Here is a 19205-nt window from a genome sequence, read left to right on the forward strand (position 1 = left end):
AAGATTATCCCTTAATTTTATAAATGAAAATAGTAAGATTATCCCTTAAAAAAAGATGGAATTTAATCACTAAACATTTTTTTTATATCTCGCGTGTATCAATTACAAGTACAACTAAATTTATTTAATTAATAGACCGAGTCTTGCAACGACAGGGAAACATAAAGCATTTTTCGACATAAGATTTTAATTGAAAATTAAAGAGCTGCAAGGACTAAAAATAACTTCAACCTAAGCATGCTCAACCAACATTCCTTAAGATGTTAACCCCTAAAATAAGACTGGTAGTTATGCCACGTGTCCCTCTTCAAAACAATCTACAGTACTCTTCTTCTATATAAAGTTCTCACCTTTGTCTTCCATTCATCCTTCAAGAACCTCCAAAATGGAGAACCTTAATTTTATTTCTGTCTTTCTCCTCTCACTTATCGCGATATCTCACGCGATTTTATCAGACAATGCTTATCTCAGTCTCGGGAAGTCAAATTTCCCGTCTGTGCAAGCAGAGAAGCTGATAAGGGAGCTGAATTTGTTTCCAAACTCAGAAGTCAACGTGATCGACCGTGGTGATGATGGTGCAAGTGTTATTAACCAAGCAGGGTATAATAAGAGGATTGTAGAGAGGAAATTTAGGTTTCCTAATGTAGTTGGTGATGAGGAAGAAAGCTTTACTGTTGATGATCTGGGAAATCATGCTGGTTATTACAAGATTGAGAATTCTCATGATGCTAGGTATTTGATTTTAAAAACCCTTGATTTTTTTGGTCCAGAGTTGAGTTTGGGGAGATGGGTTTTGTTGGCTTTTTTGTTTGCTTGTTTTGGTTTGGTCAAAGTTTTGATTTTTGGGTAAAGATTGGATTTTTGAGGTTTGAGATTAAGTGGATTGGTGATTTTTTTTGAGAATTTGTCGTGTGTGTGCCGTTGAATGTTTGATTTTGTTGGAAGTTGAAAGAGTGGAATTTTCAGTTAGTTTGTTGGTTTCTAATTATTGATGCTGTAATGAATGTTTGATTGGGGTTTCATTTTATGTCAAGTATCATTTTTTTCTTTTCTAAAAAAGATTGGATTTTTGGAATTGAAGTTTGAATGGGTTGTTAAAAGAGTAATTTTTTTTTTTTGAAGTTTGTTTGTTGGTTTCTAATTAGTGGTTACTAATTGGTGCACTTATTGTTTTGTAGGATGTTTTACTTTTTCTTTGAATCAAGGACCAGCAAGAAGGATCCTGTGGTCATTTGGTTGACTGGAGGACCAGGGTGTAGTAGTGAACTGGCTATGTTTTATGAAAATGGTCCATATACTATTGCAAATAACTTGTCGCTTGTGCGAAATAAGTACGGATGGGACAAGGTAAGATGCCATTAAATCTTCTTCAGTTTATGCAGTACTTAATTAATACTGGACTGTAATTTCATTGTTCTTTCTTCATAAAAAAATAAACGTTTTCCATAGTGTAGCAAATGTAAATTGTGAAATATCATATAATGTTATGCCAAATGGAGCAAATATCCAATTTTTTACCCAATGTTATTAAAAGTGTGTTTCGTATTGTGTATTATTTACAAATCCTGGCCCTTAATCAACCTAGAGTAGGTGTTGATAGCCTGATGTTGATATGTTCTGTACTTATCATGGGCATGCTGCCGTCGGCATTGAACCTGCAGGCTTTTATGTGATTTCTTTGTTCCAACTCTTAAGCTAGCTGCTTGGTCAGTAGTCAGTTGTTTATTTGATGAAGATCCTTGATTGCATTTTGTGAATATCTCCCAACAAAATACTTACACTTGCACTTTAGAGTTATTTTCTTCATTTTGACACACGGTTGCACTTTATGCACTGGAGTTCACTTTAACTTGGTTCTCAGTGCATTGGTGGTTTGTTTGTGATATTGTGTTAGCAGAAATACGAAGCACAAATTAAATAAGATGTGTTCTGGAAAAAATGAAGGATCGTTACTAGTGCTATTGAGTTTGGCTTTTGTTTCTCTATTCCTTTTCATTAATTTGGTAGGGAAGAACTGCAACTTCCCTGCTTGGTGACAAGAGAACTAACATGTTGCTATGATGATTTTGCAGGTGTCAAACCTTCTATATGTTGACCAACCTACTGGGACTGGATACAGTTATAGTACTGATAGGCGAGACATCCGTCACAATGAAGAGGGAGTTAGTAATGATCTATATGACTTCTTACAGGTTAGTTATCCTGTATTTCCCTGTGATAAGAAATGAAATAGAGCATAATATTCTGGCATCCCCGTGAACTTCTTATATATTAATTTCTTAGGAAAGAACTGTAATTGCTAAAGTTTTACTTTACTGAATGCTAGTCTTAGTTTGGGACACTAAAAACACATTATGTGAAACTTGAAAGGATTGGTGAATTGTTGTTTAGAAATGATTAAGAATTGTTGTTTAGAAATGATTAAGATTTGTTAAAGCAAAATATTGGGAGGGACTCAAGTGCATTCTTTGTATGGCACCAGGCCTTCTTCAAGGAGCATCCTGAATTGGCAAGGAATGACTTCTACATAACTGGAGAATCATATGCTGGCCACTATATTCCTGCTTTTGCAGCCCGAGTCCACAGAGGAAACAAAGCTAAAGAAGGAATTCATATAAACCTCAAGGTATATTAATGATTTTGTCTAATACTGACCTTTGATGGATCTGTTTTCTATATTTATTAATTGCAATAAAAATTTTGGAGCAGGGATTCGCCATTGGTAATGGGCTCACTGATCCTGCAATCCAGTATAAAGCATACACAGATTATGCGTTGGATATGGGAATAATTAAACAAGCTGAGCATGATCGCATCAGCAAGATAGTTCCAGTGTGTGAAATGGCAATAAAGCTTTGTGGTAATGTTTTATCTCAATTTACTCTAATTCCTCTAGGAGATCATTGTCCTACTTGATTTTTTCTAGATCCCATTTTTGTATCAATCAAATTTGTTTTTCAAATTTTTCTCCATGCATGAGGGTTGGACTTTTAGCTCCTGGTTCCTTGCTTGAACATGTGCTTTCTGTCTCAGGCACTGATGGTACAGTCTCTTGCTTGGCCTCCTATTTAGTTTGCAATACCATATTCAGCAGCATCTTATCAGTTGCTGGTAATATAAATGTAAGACCTCATAAACCCTCCTGTTGGAGTGTTCATGTGCAAATTTTTTTTTTTTCAATTTCCAATGTGCTCCCATTGATCATATCTCTCCTTGAAGGAATTCTTCTATACATTCAATAAGATATGTCCTTGAGGAATTTATATCAGATGCACTTTTGTAGATGTGAAAATAATCTGCATACTGGATGCATTGTATGTATAACACCCAACCAAAATTGACAAGCATTGATATATTATCCCTGCAGTATTATGACATTAGAAAGAATTGCGAGGGGAGCCTCTGCTATGACTTCTCAAATATGGAGAAATTTCTGGTCCAGAAATCTGTTAAGGAGGCACTTGGTGTTGGGGATATCGACTTTGTTTCCTGTAGCCCTACAGTCTACCAAGCGATGCTAATGGACTGGATGAGAAATCTTGAAGTGGGCATTCCTGCTCTCCTTGAGGATGGAATCAAATTGCTTGTCTATGCTGGAGAATATGATCTCATCTGCAACTGGCTTGGTAAGTAGTACCAACGATTAAGGTACAGCAAGTTTCACTTACTTATTTATCCAAGGCTGAGGGTAAATCTCACATGAGCAGGTAATTCAAGATGGGTTCATGCCATGGAATGGCCTGGTCAGAAGGAGTTTGTGGCATCTCCTGAAGTTCCTTTCGAAGTTAGTGGTTCTGAAGCTGGAATACTGAAAAGTTACGGGCCTCTCGCATTCCTTAAGGTCTCTCTCCCTCTTTCTCTAAAAAACGATAGCTTCCATTTGCTTTACCAAAAACCATAGCTTCCATTTTATGATGAGTGCTAATCTTGTTGCGCGATGCCTCTGCCAACAGGTCCATGATGCCGGGCACATGGTTCCCATGGACCAGCCCGAGGCTTCATTAGAGATGCTGAAGAGGTGGACTCGGGGCGCATTGTCAGAAGCCACAGAGGAGCCCCAACAATTGGTTGCTGAGATTTGATTGCCTTTATCAAGCATTAATAAGAGTGACCGCAATACATGGTTTCCTTGGTTTTTCCTGTAACCTTGTAAATATTATTTTCTCACGGATCAAACAGAATCCTAAACAACGGGTATCTTGGCATTTGATTCTTTGAAGATTAGAGACTGCTAGAATCGGAGTGTTCTATGGATGCATGCTTGTTTGTGTAGCTGCTATATAGTTTGTGATTTGTGCTGGAATCTTACATTGCGCGTATGTGTTTGAGGACTTTTAGCCATCTAACAACATGCTATTAAAAGAGTCAAAATGAAGAGTCAAAATGATTTTTCTGTTGAATAATGTTCACTCGTACATTTCTATTAAAAGAGTTAAAAACATAAAATAAATTATTTGAAGATTTATTTTTTTCCGAAGGTTTTTATTAAAAAAAAGAAAAATATTAATATTAAATACATTAAAATACAAATGGATTGATAAAATAAAATTTTTAAATTGGAGTGCATATAAAAAAAACTATATTTATGAAGATATATCGACAATTTAACTCTTTTATATTACTTCTGTTTTTGTCATTGGATATATTTTCCCCGCTAATTTAGGGGACGGATTTATCTTGTTTGAACAATGCGATTTCGTAGTAACATTTTTTATCTATTTATTTATTACAGTAACATTTTAGTTTCTATAATGGTGACAGTGTTACCGTTCAAGGATAACTGATGAGAAATCTAGTGAAAGCGCTGGTACGGATTAAAATTCAAATAAATTATAACTTGATCCTGATGTGTCCAAATATCTCTATCAGTAACCCCCCCAACGCCCCCCCCAAAAAAAAATAAAAACCACCTCCATACCTCTTATCGTAACTTGATGTGGCAAGTTATTATTGGATACACGGAAGATCCTGGTAACAGCAACACGGGACAAGATCCAAACCGTGTACTACTTTTATCAAGAACATAAAACAAAGGATTACAGTTTAACTCCCAGAAGATAAGGAAAAGAAGTGCTCGCTTTCATGGCTGCTGCTCTTGCATTCTCAACCAATCGTTTTTTAAATTCTCGTGCCCTTCTGTTTCCTTCAGTTTCATCAAACCCTCTTGTAATCTCAAAGATATCAACAGTTTCTTATTTATCAACAAAAGATGCAGGCCATCACATGAAGCTCAAGAACCCCTCACGAGCATCTGCAGAGGGTATGCTTAGCAGCTAGCACCCTTTCAAGTTCACTAATTAGGACTGCTTCAGTTAAGACCTGCACTTATCTCTTGCAGGAATTCCTAGTGAGTTAATGGATGAAGATTCAAAGTTTGTTCCCTTAAACGCGGAGGATTCTGCATATGGTCCACCTGTAAGTTCTGGTTAGTTATTTTCCTATTGCCTTCAAATTTGAACATTTCCTGTCACTATGCAATTGATTTTTATGTTTTGATGTGTAAGCCAACGAACATATCCGGCCTCTATTCAAGTGAGGCTAAAGAACTCTTTTTATTTTGCAGGCCTTGTTGTTATTGGGGTTTGAAGTAGAGGAAGCAGTGAAGGTAACTCTTGTTTTCTGTCTACTGACCTTTATGGAGATTGCCAGTACTAATATTGATTTGTGGCATTTTTTTATAACCTATTGTCGTCATTCCTGATAAGTGCGAACCATTAATATGATAGTTAGCTTATGCGTTGGTTCAGAGGATACTGGCTAGGCCAGCAGAATAGTTACTGCAAGTTCCAACATTTGGACTACTTTAGGTCTGATCAATATAATTCTTTGCCTAATTTCTGGGAAGAACAACTCCTTAGAAATTAATCTCTCTCTTGAAGGCATCAAAATAATTGTTGAAGGCAGTATGTCCCGGAAACATGTCTAACTTTGTACAACTTTGAATCTTCTTGGAACAGATAAGGCAGCTTCTGAAAGAGTTGGATGGTGAATTCTTAAAGGTAATATAGAATTCTCTATTTATCGGCTCATCTTCATCTAATTGGATTGTGGATATAATAAGAAATAGCTGGAACATCATGAATTCAGTGTTGAGGCAAATCCAAGATATATAACTAAATGGTTATTTAGTGTTTGGGATAATGATTAATCAATATATTCAAGGGGATTTAAATTATTTAGTGTTTTGAATACCTGTAAAAACAGTTCCAATCAAGGGGATTTAAAGGCCCTTCGATCATATAATATATTTATGGGATATTTATTAAATAGGTCAAGACAATAAATGATTTTAAAAAGCTTTAAATTCAAAGAACAAAATTCTTGAGTTTTATTTAAGAAGATTTTTATTTTACAGAAATCTTAACCAAAAGTTAGCTCATCATGAGGTTTTGTTTTCTTACTGAGTTTTAGCATCACATCAATGCATGGAATAGAATAATGGCACAGAAATAAGTGATCTAACCAAGCAGAGTCCATGAAATTTGTTTGCGAGGGGAGAGAGGGGGGGGGGGTGTTAATCACTATCGTTGTAGTTGTTTTTGTTTTCAAGACTTGAGGCTCGAGACAACGTAAAAAGGATGTTGTGATGGATGCTCAACATGTAACCAAGAATATGGATACTCTTCCGAGTGTTATTTAACTGGTTTGTATTTTGATGTTCTCCATTGTAGGTTATTTTTTGTACTGAAGACATGATTCCTCGGTCGCTATGGGAAGCAATGAATATAAGTCAAACAAATTTGGAAACTGTGAAGGTTGGTTTTCTTAACATGCTGCCTCCAGCAGCCTGTTCTTATTCCTGCCTGTTTACGATGCATTTAGCTATCGGGGGATGGTTAAATACTTGGGTCTTGTGAATAGTTTTGGTGGAAAGACCAGCAATTGGAACGTGGAAGAACATGTTCTTATTAATCAATATCATGAGTTTGCAAAAAGAAAGATAGCAAGACGAGTTGATGAATAAAGAAAATCAATTAATTTGGCTGTATTTCTCTGCCAAATCATGCAGGAAGGACGTCATCTGTTAATACTGTCAAACTTTGTGTACTGTTTTAGAAGTTGCCTGAATTTATTGTATCCTGTTCTGCAGATTGCAAAGTCACTGCCACGGATCTGCTTCTTGTCTGGCCTTAGTGGGGAGGAGATGATGATGTTCATTGATGCTTTTCCAGAAACAGGTATTCCATTGTTTTTCTTGATAAAGTAAAATTAGTTTAATGCAATTATTAGTTTGACAGTAATTTAATTCTAACTTCAAATCATAGTCATGTCACAAGGTTTTAGTAATCGTTGCCATTAAAAAAATTTGTTAAGTGCATGGTATCGAATTGACTGGACAGGATTTAGTACTCCATCCTTTTTTTTCTAATGGAAAATAATATAGCAAATGATTCAACCCAATTAGCCCCAATTAGCCAGAAGAGATCTCCATCTTCCCCTTCATGGATGAGGGCGGTGCATGGGCGTATCATTATTCTTGCACGTAGCAGCAGTATGCATTATGCAACAGGCATAAACCTGCTCTTTTGGCTATATACAGGACTAGAACCCGCTGTGTTTGCAGCTCTTGTTCCAAACAGTTCTGACAAACCACTCGAGGAATTAATAGAAGAAATTATGGGGGACCATGAAATGCTGGTGAGCTGATCTTGCTAGCTTTGATAAACTCCCGAGCAAGCATCTCCATCTAAGTTCTCACCAATGATAAAATTTAATTTCCTGCGCAGGCTGCAAATCAACCTGGTTCAACAGAGGCAAAATCAGACTCTACCTGAAGACTCGAGATTATTTCTACTGTCGTTCATGGGGTTTTCAGACAATAAAGTTCTCATTGATTGTGATTTCTGGGGACAAGAAGTCACGTTTTCTCCTCATCAGTCGAGGAAGTTCTTTTTTTCTTCTTTTGTCAGAATAATAGCATATATTGAACCTCCATTGTTGTTAACCAGAAAGAAAGGGAGAAACAGAATAAATAGCTAAGTCGAGTTTTCAATTTTACCACTCAGGTTAATATTTCCTACTTCCAAAAGCATGTAGATAGGCATTCTTAGTAGCAATTGTACAGAGCTCTCGTTTTTTAATATCAGAATAGCAAGCAACAAAAGAGATGAGTGAAAAATCTGAGAGTCTATGAAACAATTAGAAAATGGACACCAGTGCGAAGTCTGACAGTTTATGCAACAGAAGTATATGTACTGTTCTTTCTACCGAACGTGTTACAAACACAGATTTCACTGTAGTGAATCCTTGTATCTGCTGCATCTTTGTGCTTTAGCAAGATCACCTGTTTAAAATTCTGGCTGCAGCCGAGGCAGCTCCTTCAGAAAAGCTACGGCCAAAGATGTAAAGAAGGATCTGTCTCCAACCTAAAGGTGGTCATAATCTCTAACAGAAGAGCGAGAATTCCAAATAAATCTCAAATCACATGCCAAAAACAAATTCCAAAGCCTTTACAGCGTGAATACTATTGATTAAATTTGGATGAAAGATGTGATTATACCATACAAAAGCATAGCACAAATATCAAAAACAAAAAAATAAAAATTGTATGAATATATTTTTAATTGAAAAATTCTTTTAAAAATAACATACATCATAATATTAAATATTTATTAAATTAATTTAAAAATCAACATATTTTATTTTAAAAGAAGACACTAATTAACCTAAAACCTAAAATATAAGAAAAATGGCCTTATTTTCGTTCTATTAAGTAGAGAGTAATGAGTTTAATAATTTACCTCGAAACGTAAACAGTGAAAAGAAAAGGGAGAGGAGCAACAGAACATTATATACTTTAATTAATTTATTTTCATAAATAAAATAGTTTAATTTACCGTGTAAAAGTATGCCCCCATTTTTATTTTTTTGTTAAAAACAAAAAAAAAAAAAAATCTTATCCATCAACAAACTCAGAAACAAAATTTTTTTGTCTTTTCATGGCTTATGTCGTCAACCGTGTCAGAAACAGATAAATAGATTGACAATTTTTGGTTCCACTCCTACCGACGCCTTATATTATCAAACCCCCAAAGCTAAAATATTGTCTAGCATCAAGCAAAGTTTCAATCTGTTATGGTCCATCGCCGAATCTACAATAAAAGTTGGAAAGATTTAACTTCACGAAACAAGAACCTGAAGATTGTTATTATTTTCCACTCCTGGGTCTTCCTGTAAGTGATTTTCGCTTTCCCCCCCCTTTTTCACTGGGTATAATTCTTTTTATCTACTCAAAGATTGTATTTACCGAACCGTATGTATTTGATATAATTCGATGTTTTGAGAACTGGGGTTTGTTTCTTGTGATTTTCTCACGTGGGATTGGATTTAAATGTCTGATATTTGGTTTAATTTCAATTTTCGTGTTGTGTTGTGCGTTGTTGATAAAATGTTTTACTGGAAGCTGTTTAGTGGGAAAATCATGGAATGTTTAATTTCTCAATGAAGAATGAGCTGTAATATGCTATTCAATGCAGAGAAAACATGAACACTGGTGAAATAATCATTAAACGTGACGAGGAAGTTCTTAACTTTGAGCAGAGAAAGTGGAAATCAACTGAAGAAATAATCTTCAATGGTCAAAGAATGTGTCAGAGAACTTTTTGATATTGTTGTACTAGTATACCCTTTTCATTTGAATTCTTTGTTTATCCACATTGAGTAGCAGTTGCGTTTGTAATTTGTGACAAAAGCAGTAATGAACTGCCACTGGGCTTTGACAAGATGCATGGCTTCTCCATGGTTGATGGCTTTGCGGAGATAACTGAAAGCTTGGCCGAGATGATCAAGTATATAGCGAACGAACCCTCGGTAGGGCTTTTCTATGTTCAGCAGCATACTCGGAATGCAGTTCCGAATGTCATTAGGCTCAAGAACAATGTTGTGGAGAAGTCACGTGAAACAAATTTGCACACTGAAGACTTGGAGGATTCTATCACCGTGGTGAAGTCAATGAAAGAATGTGGTTTCCCTGTTGCTGATGAGATGATTAGAGACATCAGGAAATCTTTAGCAACAATGTCAGCTAAACAACCAAGAAGAGGATTAATTAATAGCCCAGTTTCAGGTTTTCAGATGGGAAGAACCAGCTCACGGGGACCAGGCACTTGGGGTCGTAATGGAGATGATGCCAGGAAGGATGGCAAAAGAACGAGCAATTACTTTTCAACTGCATTTAAATCTGCCAAAGAAAGGGCAAGCAATTTCAAGTGGCCACCACGGGATTCAAAAGAATCAACCACAAAACAGGCAGAAAAACCGTTGTCTTATCCCAATCCATCACAATTGGTCGGTATCTCTAGTTCATCTTTGCCTGATGCAGAACTTGATGAACTGCCCTTGTCCAGTCTAACTGCTGACGAGCAAGATTTAGATAAAGAAAAGGATCGGGTTGGTGTAAATTCACCACCTCGTAATATATTGTTGGTAACAGAAAACCACGATGACTTCCAGGCTGATAAGGAAGCCAAGCTAGAGGAGTGGTTGGGAAGGACTGGTGACAGCCAAGATAAAGTGCAATGGAGCAAATGATGCAGGTGGCTTTTCCTTCTTCTTCATCGAACATTTCCAATGCCATTGCTTCTCAAAAAACGTTTTGCTTGTATACCTGTTGTTTGTGCCTAGTGAGCTTATATGTTATATTACACGGTTCATCAAAATACTTGTCTCGTTTTGGTTGGTTTCACATAGCTTTAGCGTCTCAGGTTTCTTTTATTAACTTTTTTCTGTTTTCTCATGTAATTAAATGTAACTAGAGAGATCTTCTGTATGATCGCGCAGTTAAACTCTTTGGCGATGCTTTTTTTCCCTGGTACGCCCAAAAGCAAAATCATATTTGTGAAGCAGGATTTATGCGTATATGCTTGCTTCCAGCAACACTCCTGGTACAAGCTAAACATTTCCAAAATTGTACGGTATTTTTTGGAACTTATCCCGCAGGAAAACTCCAGCTCCCATTTATTACGAATACGATCATGGTTATTGCTTAAGCCTGGCACATCTGCAAACACCCTTGAGATGTTGCCGTTCACCTTTGTTGTCCAGATTTGTCTCTTCAGTAGTGTTAGGCAAGATACCTTGAATCCTTAGTTCGCAAACATTTCGTGCAAAACTGGAGCTGCTTGTCACCCGGGGTTGGGGGGGTTGTGGGGCCGGGGTGGGGATCTTGACAGGTTCCCGGTTGTGTAATGCGCTTCGATCAATACTTAGTTCTCCCTATTTATCTGATCTTGAAAGCAAGATCTAATAACCAGCCGACTCCAGCTGACATAAATAGATAAGATAAACCATCGCAAAATATGGAGGTTGATCATGTCAGCAAGACCAGTTGATGATGCTCCGACGATAGTTGAGTCTTCTCTGGTGATAAACTTGTACATTGAGATCGATCATCGTTCGGTAATGTTTTTGCACGAAGAGATTTGATCATCTTCTAGGAGTCTTGAACTTCATTAGCAGAGAGCTCTGCGATTGCATAAGCACCCTTTCTGGTGGGATCCGTCCTGAAGTATACGTGGATTGAGTCCTAACCACACACAATTTCGTACACAGTTGTGAATATTCACGAAGACTTCTAGCTTGGATTATTCAGAAACTGCAAGAAGAGATTTTCTTAACCATATGGACTTACGACACCAATGAAATTCTTGATACTCTAATCTTACGACGATCGAATTTCTTGCTGAATGCATTAACTCGTTTTTTTTTTTTAAAAAAAAGGACAAGGAAAAGAAAGTAAAGGAAATAAATAAATACATGGGACCAATCAAATAAATTTTTATAAAGCAAATAATTTTATTTTTAACATCAAAAACTTATTCCACTATTTATATATAAATATGTGATCTTGATACATGTTATTATCATGTTATTATCATAATGGGGTTATGCTAAAGACCAGAAACAACGAAGTGATTAAAGGTTCAATCACTCCATTATAGAATCAAGTGTATTAGGTCAAGCAGTAAGGTTATTCTCAAGTTTTTTCATGGGATGCAGAGGGTACAGCTTCATCTGCTTGCCGTTTTGTTTCTTGGGTTCTTCCTCCTTTGATTGGTGGAAGCTTAATGTGGATGGCAGTGTTTTTGGGGCTTCGGGCGATGCTGGTGTTTAAGGGTTAATTCGTGACCATGCTGGCAACTGGATTAAGGGTTTCTCGGGTTATAGTGGTTGCACAACTATCACGGCTGCTGAACTTGGAGCTCTGCAAAGTGATTTACAGTAGGCGCTCTCCATAGGATGTGCTCATTTGGAGGTGGAGTCAGATCGTCTGGAAACCACGCAGTTTATTTCTTCGTTTCCGGCTGGTGACCACCCTCGCTCTCACCTGATTAGTGATGCGAGGCTGCTTCTCTCGGCATTCCTCAATTCAGGGTCTTGCATACGCTACATGAGGGTAATCGGTGTGCTGATTTCCTTTATAGCAAGCTTGCTTTGGATCAAACTTGGGCTTCTCCCCTTGCCGATCTTGGTGGATGCTCTTTAAGCTGATTTAGCTGGTGCTATTTTATAGCAGGAGATAGTTTTCTTGTCTTGCTATAGTTATTTTATGTACCCAAGGGGGGAAAATCTCTGTATCTCAGGACATTTTGTGCAGGCACGGACAAGGACACAACATCGGTAGCCTTGCAATGGGTCATGGCAGAGCTAACCAACAACCCAGGGATATTCAAGAAGCTTAGAGATGAGACCAATACAGTTTAACAGGCTAGTCAAAGAATCCGACGTCCCAAAACTCTCTTACCTAAGGGCAATCTAAGACTTCACCCTTCAGCACCCTAAATCACACGAGAGAATGTGCTGAATATTGCAAGGTCAACGGTTTCTGATATCAGAGCCAAGACACGAGTTGTAACTGATGTCTACGCTATCTCGAGGGATTCGAATTCATCGGATAATTCGAATGAATCCATGCCTGCAAGTTTCTTGGTGTTTTTAGGGGGGAAAATTGTGTCCTGGTGCATCGCTTGCTACGATGGTAATAGGGGCTTAGGTGTTTGTTTTAAACCCAAGTTCAATGGGTTGGCCTGGAACCTGTGAAGACCGGTCCAAATTATAGAAAAAATAAATAACTCAGCTGGCAGGACATGATTAATCTAAGCTTGACATCAACCCATTGATTTTTTTTAAAAGATGTTTTTTTTTTTTCCCAAACCCATGATAAGGAGTTTGCCCCGGGTCAGCTTTAAAGCTATGCTTTGGAGAGTGCTTTGTTTGGAAAATCAAGGACTGGGAGAAGATGGATTCTCTGCCAATTGTGTTGCCCAATGAAATGCATGAATTCATTTTTACGAGCTACCATTGAATTTCAGACAAGTTCAACATCACATTGTTCTTTAGGTCTATCACAAAGTCTGTCCGGTGGACTTTCGCTCCGGAGAACTAAGTATGTAATCCCTTGAAATTTAATATATTGATCCGTTTGCCCACAATTCCAATATCCTTACATTGCCTTTGCAAAATGATAACATACAGGCTAATTTGATCAATTTTCTGGCCATGACCACAGCTATAACCAGTCAGCTCGAGTTGGGACGGGATGAACGAGTCAAACCACCCCAAATACACTTCGACCTCCTCTACAAAGTACAGGCGGAACCCAAGATGAAACTAGATGGACTAAAACCTTTAACCCGAGGATCACTACCTTTGCATGCATTTAAAAGCACAATTGCAACCGAACCTCGGTTTTTTTGACCTGCATTTTGTTTGCCAACAAGCTGCTCATCCTGTAACTGAAAAGGCAAAGTTGAATCAGTTTTTTTCCCTTTATTTCTACAAACCATTACACGGCCATCTTATCTTCAACGTCAGCGAACATTTGACATTGACGATACAGAGTCTAGTACCTGATCTGAATCTGGCCACGAGTCTGCACTGACAACCAAGTTTAGTACACAGGCCTTTACTGGCAGTCTTCATCATAAAAAAAAGTTACGATGTTGATTAAGATCTAGCATCAATGATCATATCTTGTGCTTTTGTGATAGAGGAAGTCAGATTTCACCGTGACTAGCGCTTGCATCATAAAATCTTCTCTCCATCATGTCACGTTTAAAATAATGATGAATTGAACTTGGAAACTATAAATAAAAACATAACCAATTTACCTGGACTCATAAAACCTCCTCCATAAGGACACATTCTCCACACCACAGTTGGCTTGGGGACAAGCTTCATGGTAAGTGGGTAGTTCAGGGGCACTGCCTCTCTCCAAGGCATGACCAAACTGTTGGCCTTCGTCATAAAGCTCCAATTCATTATGCAGTCTTTGAGAAATGACTGTAGTGATGAAGCATGAGGAGTCATTGATGACATCTTTTTTGGCTAGATACTGCCATTTTCACTTCTCATTGCAGGCAGCATCCATTACTCCAAGTGCTTTTGCACATGGAGCATGCATCTTCAACAGTTGGGAACCGCACGTACAGAATTCTCCAGCATCCCTAGTTGACTACTTCAGAAGAAAGAAGGAACAAATTCTGCAACACATCAGAGGAAAGCATTCAAAATGGAGAGCGAGTTCCCCACCAAACAGGGATAGAAATATCAAATCCACAGTCAAGGTATGGATACATGTTTGATACACATTTCAATTTTATCATAAAAGAGAGAGAACAAGTAGCATCAATTGAAATAAAATTCAGAAACATGTATCATTAAAATGCATTCAACCTAGTAATCATCAAGAAAAATGAGTGCTCATTTGCCATGCACCAAGTGACGTGATGAAAAACAATATCAGAAACCATAAAGTTAACTTGCACAAGGAATTCTCAAAATAACCTTGGTGGTAGAAGATATTTCACCATCCTAGACACTCATCAGGGAGGTGCTGTCTGATCATTCTTCAACATGTATACTTGACTTTGTCCTAACAAAATTGAAGCATTTATTTTAGATTTCCATGATGAGAATAGTTAGAGAAAACAATACTAATGAATGAATATGGACAGAAAAAAAAAAAAGCATCAGTTTACAACCCTTTCTATGGAGTGTAAAAAAGTGTATAATCCCATTGCTACTTCTGTGGTTCTAGAGAATATATGTCACTTCTCTCAATGGAAGTGCAAGAACTAAAGTCATCATATTATATAGGACATGGATAGATTATATTGATGCTAGTATGAAGTGATAAAAGGGCATTTATATTAACTTGACATAACAAGAGAAGAAGAGGCTCAATATGCATGTAAAGAGTAAACAGAACAGGAATGATTCACTTCCACCTTGCATCCAAATATACCAAAACTAACAGATTTATTATAAAACTAAAAGGACTTGATATTTACCTGCACTATTCGTTTCAGGAGGTGCCTGATTTGTTGTTCGAATTTCTTCGGATGCCTTAGCAATAACCATGTTAGAATTGGGCAGAGGAGCAGGCTTATTGCTGCTGCGCACTATTTTAGCCCTCCTGCAAGATTTTAGTAATAAGAGTTAACAGGGAAAATTCTCAAAAGAAACAATAATGATAAATCATCTTCAATCAACACAAACCTGACCAATTTTCGCTTCAAAGTTCCCTTTTGTAGTTTTGACATCCCTTTCCAAAAAAGAAGTAAAACGTTATTTCAAGTTCCACATAACAGACTAACATAATAATTTGGAGATTTGGTGAAAAGAGGAAGTAAACAAATAATGTTATATCATTTTCACCTGATTTTAGACCTAAAGAAGTAGCAGAAGCTTTGCGACCACCTCTCTCAGCCTTAATAGAAGCAATAAGTGAATCAGCAGTGGGCCCCAAACCCTTTCTCCCAATCAATTTCACTCCTAGCTTCTCACAGAGATAATTCATCCTCATTTCATCACCCCCTCTCACCTCTCTCAGCTCAAGAACCTGTTGCTTTGATAATAAAGTGTACACATGAAGCGGCTGTTGCTGATTGAAATGTGACTGAAGTTGCTGAAAAAGGAGCTTATTGGAATGGTGTTGATCTGGCCTAGAACTTTCCTGACTCTTTTTCCGTGGTTCATTAAATGTAACCCTTAAAATTGCTGTTGACTTCAAGTCAGGATTATTTCTGCCAAAAATAACAGAAAAACTCCCAAACTCTATATCTGGCTCCCTAAATAAATCTGCAAGAAGGGAAGCACATGCGTGGGCATTATTTGATGGGCTCCGATTAACCTTCACCCTTAAGGCTCGAGTGCCAGCATAGTGAGCTATGTTTGCAGCTTCTCTTAACCCGCTGAGAAAAGCTCCATGCATGGTCGCCGGATACCGCCTCATTGTGGCCTCCCCAGCAAAGAAAAGTCTCCCATCTCCCACACTTTCTGCTAATATATCATAGTCATCTCCTGATGCTCCAACTGCAACATTAGAGTAAGAACCAAGAGTAAATGGATCACTACCCCATCTTGTGCAGATAGTTTGGATAGGCTCAGGGACAGTGATTCCTTGCGGTTCATAAATACCTGCATGCATTCAAACTTGAGTCGCATATAAATATTATTTAATCATCTACTCAATATTCAGATTTGCTTTTCATCTTGAAACAGATAATTACAGTGGGCAATGATACTGGACATGCATAATGATGTAACTACTCCAAATATTTTAAACTAACACACAAATGTGGTATTCTAGAAATTGCAGAGATTTATAAGAAAGAAAAGCGAAAGCTACATAAACAATACTTTCAAACAAAAAGTTGAATGCATTACCCTTGAGGATCTGAATAACCCGGGTCACCGCATCTGTAGGCGGCATACTCTCAAATGTATGTGCAGCTTCCCCTGCTACTAAAGCAATCAAGACCGGACCACCAGCAACAGTTGCATAGCTATAAAACAAGAAGAACTCCCCTCGAGAACTTGTATTGTCAGTCAAATGTCCAAACGTGTCCAGGTCAGTTTCCCAAAACACGCAAGGAAAAAGCATCGCAACCTTATTCAGCAGTCCATATCCCAACCTTTTTATCCCATCAAGCTTCCTCTGTGGCAACTCAGGAATAAACTTGATCGACCCACTCTTCAACACCCCAAGAGGAACTGTACACAGCACCATATCCCCCTCAAAGACTTGATTCCCTGCAATAACCCGAACCCCATCACTCCCATACCTAACAGTATGCACAGTCTTCTCATACAAAATCGGTACATTCTCAGCTAAAGCCTGGACCAACCGCCCATTCCCTCCAGGCAAAAAACAATGATCCCCTCCCATGTCATATGGGTCATCCTGGTCCCAAAATGCCAATGATAACTTCGACAACAAACCTGCATTGGCATACTCCAAATTAGCACAATGCCAATTAAACAAATTGATCTCCTCCTTATTCACTGCATCCTCATAAACCTGCCTAAATGTCTCCAATGCAGCCCCCAGCGATACATCCACCGAGACATCCCCCATCAACTGCCTGAGCCTACTCGCTTTATCCAACAACCTATTGAATGCCGTCTCAACCTTCATATCCATATCCAAATCAACTGGTTTCCCATCCACACTATAAAGCGGACACTTATCCCTCACCTTATGCATTGAATACCCCAACTGCCTCGCCAAAATCCCCAACGGGTTCCCCAATGTCCCCGTCAACACGCTCCCTCCTAAATCCACCGACGCACTCACCCTATTCCCGGCTCCTCCTTCCATTCTCTTCGTGTAAACTCTCCCACCAGCACGCTTCCTCCCTTCCAAAACCGTAACCTTAAATCCCAACCTCATTAACTGCCTCGCCGCACTCAACCCTGCCAATCCTGCCCCAACAACAATCACATTTGATTTCGTATCCTCCTGGGGAAATTGCTCTTTTATCGACTGCGAAACTCCAAAATTAATATACCCACGCGAAACTAAATAATTATAAGCAGATTCTAATAACCCATGACAATGTTTCGGCACGGAATTAAGAAACATTTCTTTAGTCACCCAAACATTAACATTCTCGCGCCATTTCGCAATTATATGATTCCTAATTAAAATGTAATTAACCTGTTCGATTCCGCCAATATTGGTGACCACATGGGCATCTATTTCCTCTTCAGTTAATGAATCAGCAGGGAATCCAGCAGAGAGACCGATTACGGCTTCGTTTGTTGGATCTTTGTTGATTACTATGATTTCTTCGGAGATATCGTGGATTGGTTGTTTTTGGTGTTGGTTTTGTGAGAAAAATTGGGGAAACTGAAAGGAGGTTTGGGCCTTTTGGGGTCTGCCGCGGCGGCGTTTCTTGGGAATAGGGAAGGAGAGGAAGGCGTTGGGATCAGGAAGCGCTGGTTCTGGTGCTGGTGCGGGTTGGTTTTGGGTTGGACTAGGGGTGGTCTGGGAAGGGAGAGGAAGGAAGGGGATGAATTCGAGAGGGAGGGAGGAGAATTCTTCGGGCGTTGGAATTGGTGGGTTCATGATTGTACGATTTTAGCTGTTGGTGGTTGTGGAGAGAGCGAAGGAGGTCAGTGTGGCGGTGGCGGTGGCGGTGGCGGTGGTTAAGCAGCTGATAGCGTGGTGGATGGCGATGTGTAATAGTTAATTTCTTGAAACGAACTGGATTGCTTTGTGAACGACGTTTCGTTGATAGTGATCTGGGGCTAGATACAGATGTGCTTGGTTTAGAGGTGAGGGGAGATATAATTTACTCTTTTTCCAGGAGAAAAAATAAATTAAAAAAAGCATATAAAATTTGCTTTTAAGGTGGCCTTTTTGTTTTATACAGTGGAAATAAAAACAGAACAACTGCCTATGATGAGTAATACCCATCGTATCAGCCTGAATCAAATGGCCCCTACCAGGCGGGGGGCTTTCCCAAATATGAAAACGCTTAACCCTTTTAGCCCCAGGTTTAGCTAAAAAAAGTGCACAGGAATTCCTCTCCCTGAGCGTGTGATGAAGATCAATCACCCATGGTCTCTGCATCAGCTCCTGAATGTCAGCTAAAATTTATGGAACCCTATAGTGTCTTCTCGAATGAGTCGAATAGCATCATGAAGTCAAGAGTAACACAGAATCTTAGTAAAGCCTGGTCCCAAGAGAGTTGAAGACCATGCTTGATAGCTTGCAATTCTGTCAAGAGATTTGTGCCGACCCCAGCCAAGCTTGAGAAACTCGTTAACCAAGAACCTGCCTCATTTCTAAGAAGACCACCAAAACCCAACCTGCCTGGATTGCTACACGAATTGCCATCTACATCCAGCTTAAACTTGTGGTGTTTTTTTTTTATTATTTTCATTAAATAGATTGTACATTAATTTTTTTTTTTATC

At 38.4% G+C, this 19205-nt stretch overlaps 4 protein-coding genes across 12 annotated transcripts; 3 read left to right on the plus strand and 1 right to left on the minus strand.

Annotated features, from left to right (window-relative positions):
• The first annotated feature begins 351 nt into the window (after positions 1-351).
• LOC105130721 (serine carboxypeptidase-like) lies at positions 352-4331 on the plus strand. Its single transcript, XM_011033363.1, has 9 exons — positions 352-732; positions 1179-1347; positions 2073-2192; positions 2483-2626; positions 2710-2860; positions 3034-3122; positions 3368-3626; positions 3708-3841; positions 3954-4331. The coding sequence occupies exons 1-9, from the start codon at positions 386-388 to the stop codon at positions 4080-4082; spliced, it is 1542 nt and encodes a 513-aa protein (XP_011031665.1). The 5' UTR covers positions 352-385; the 3' UTR covers positions 4083-4331.
• Positions 4332-5002: 671 nt separating this feature from the next.
• LOC105130722 (uncharacterized) lies at positions 5003-8239 on the plus strand. The gene is made up of 8 exons (XM_011033364.1): positions 5003-5260; positions 5339-5415; positions 5564-5605; positions 5958-5999; positions 6672-6755; positions 7091-7178; positions 7541-7638; positions 7728-8239. Exons 1-8 carry the CDS (start codon positions 5083-5085, stop codon positions 7773-7775), a joined length of 657 nt encoding a protein of 218 aa, XP_011031666.1. The 5' UTR covers positions 5003-5082; the 3' UTR covers positions 7776-8239.
• A 699-nt stretch (positions 8240-8938) lies between these two features.
• Positions 8939-10875, plus strand: LOC105130723 (uncharacterized). 4 transcript variants are annotated; one of them, XM_011033365.1, is made up of 2 exons: positions 8939-9173; positions 9693-10875. In XM_011033365.1, the coding sequence occupies exons 1-2, from the start codon at positions 9076-9078 to the stop codon at positions 10528-10530; spliced, it is 936 nt and encodes a 311-aa protein (XP_011031667.1). In that variant the 5' UTR covers positions 8939-9075; the 3' UTR covers positions 10531-10875. The 4 variants fall into 4 exon arrangements, with proteins under 4 accessions (XP_011031667.1, XP_011031668.1, XP_011031669.1 ...); XM_011033366.1 differs by having other exon boundaries at positions 8941-9173; positions 9696-10875; XM_011033367.1 differs by having other exon boundaries at positions 9085-9173; positions 9665-10875.
• Positions 10876-13374: 2499 nt separating this feature from the next.
• On the minus strand, positions 13375-19126 carry LOC105130725 (protein FLOWERING LOCUS D). Of its 6 annotated transcripts, none has more exons than XM_011033373.1 (8): positions 16669-19124; positions 15658-16419; positions 15499-15544; positions 15291-15415; positions 14785-14872; positions 14109-14480; positions 13848-13870; positions 13375-13733 (listed from the first exon to the last, which is right to left on the minus strand). In XM_011033373.1, the coding sequence occupies exons 1-5, from the start codon at positions 18350-18352 to the stop codon at positions 14823-14825; spliced, it is 2667 nt and encodes an 888-aa protein (XP_011031675.1). In that variant the 5' UTR covers positions 18353-19124; the 3' UTR covers positions 13375-13733; positions 13848-13870; positions 14109-14480; positions 14785-14822. The 6 variants fall into 6 exon arrangements, with proteins under 6 accessions (XP_011031675.1, XP_011031676.1, XP_011031674.1 ...); XM_011033371.1 differs by having other exon boundaries at positions 13378-13733; positions 13848-14031; XM_011033374.1 differs by lacking the exon at positions 13848-13870.
• Positions 19127-19205: the final 79 nt, after the last annotated feature.

This window comes from Populus euphratica, unplaced genomic scaffold (assembly GCF_000495115.2).
Source record: "Populus euphratica unplaced genomic scaffold, PopEup_1.0 scaffold29.1, whole genome shotgun sequence".
NCBI classification, from domain to species: domain Eukaryota; kingdom Viridiplantae; phylum Streptophyta; class Magnoliopsida; order Malpighiales; family Salicaceae; genus Populus; species Populus euphratica.

Coding starts and splice junctions, on each gene's coding strand:
- LOC105130721 (XM_011033363.1), top strand. CDS start 386: ATGGAGAACCTTAATTTTATTTCTGTCTTTCTCCTCTCACTTATCGCG. Junction 2,193..2,482: donor ATCTATATGACTTCTTACAG/GTTAGTTATCCT, acceptor GTATGGCACCAG/GCCTTCTTCAAGGAGCATCC. Junction 3,123..3,367: donor CAGTTGCTGGTAATATAAAT/GTAAGACCTCAT, acceptor TTATCCCTGCAG/TATTATGACATTAGAAAGAA.
- LOC105130722 (XM_011033364.1), top strand. CDS start 5,083: ATGGCTGCTGCTCTTGCATTCTCAACCAATCGTTTTTTAAATTCTCGT. Junction 5,261..5,338: donor CTCACGAGCATCTGCAGAGG/GTATGCTTAGCA, acceptor TATCTCTTGCAG/GAATTCCTAGTGAGTTAATG. Junction 7,179..7,540: donor TGATGCTTTTCCAGAAACAG/GTATTCCATTGT, acceptor GGCTATATACAG/GACTAGAACCCGCTGTGTTT.
- LOC105130723 (XM_011033365.1), top strand. CDS start 9,076: ATGGTCCATCGCCGAATCTACAATAAAAGTTGGAAAGATTTAACTTCA. Junction 9,174..9,692: donor TTCCACTCCTGGGTCTTCCT/GTAAGTGATTTT, acceptor TTGTGACAAAAG/CAGTAATGAACTGCCACTGG.
- LOC105130725 (XM_011033374.1), bottom strand. CDS start 18,352: ATGAACCCACCAATTCCAACGCCCGAAGAATTCTCCTCCCTCCCTCTC. Junction 15,416..15,498: donor TTGAAGCGAAAATTGGTCAG/GTTTGTGTTGAT, acceptor AAAATCTTGCAG/GAGGGCTAAAATAGTGCGCA. Junction 14,873..15,290: donor TCCTGAAACGAATAGTGCAG/GTAAATATCAAG, acceptor CAATTTTGTTAG/GACAAAGTCAAGTATACATG.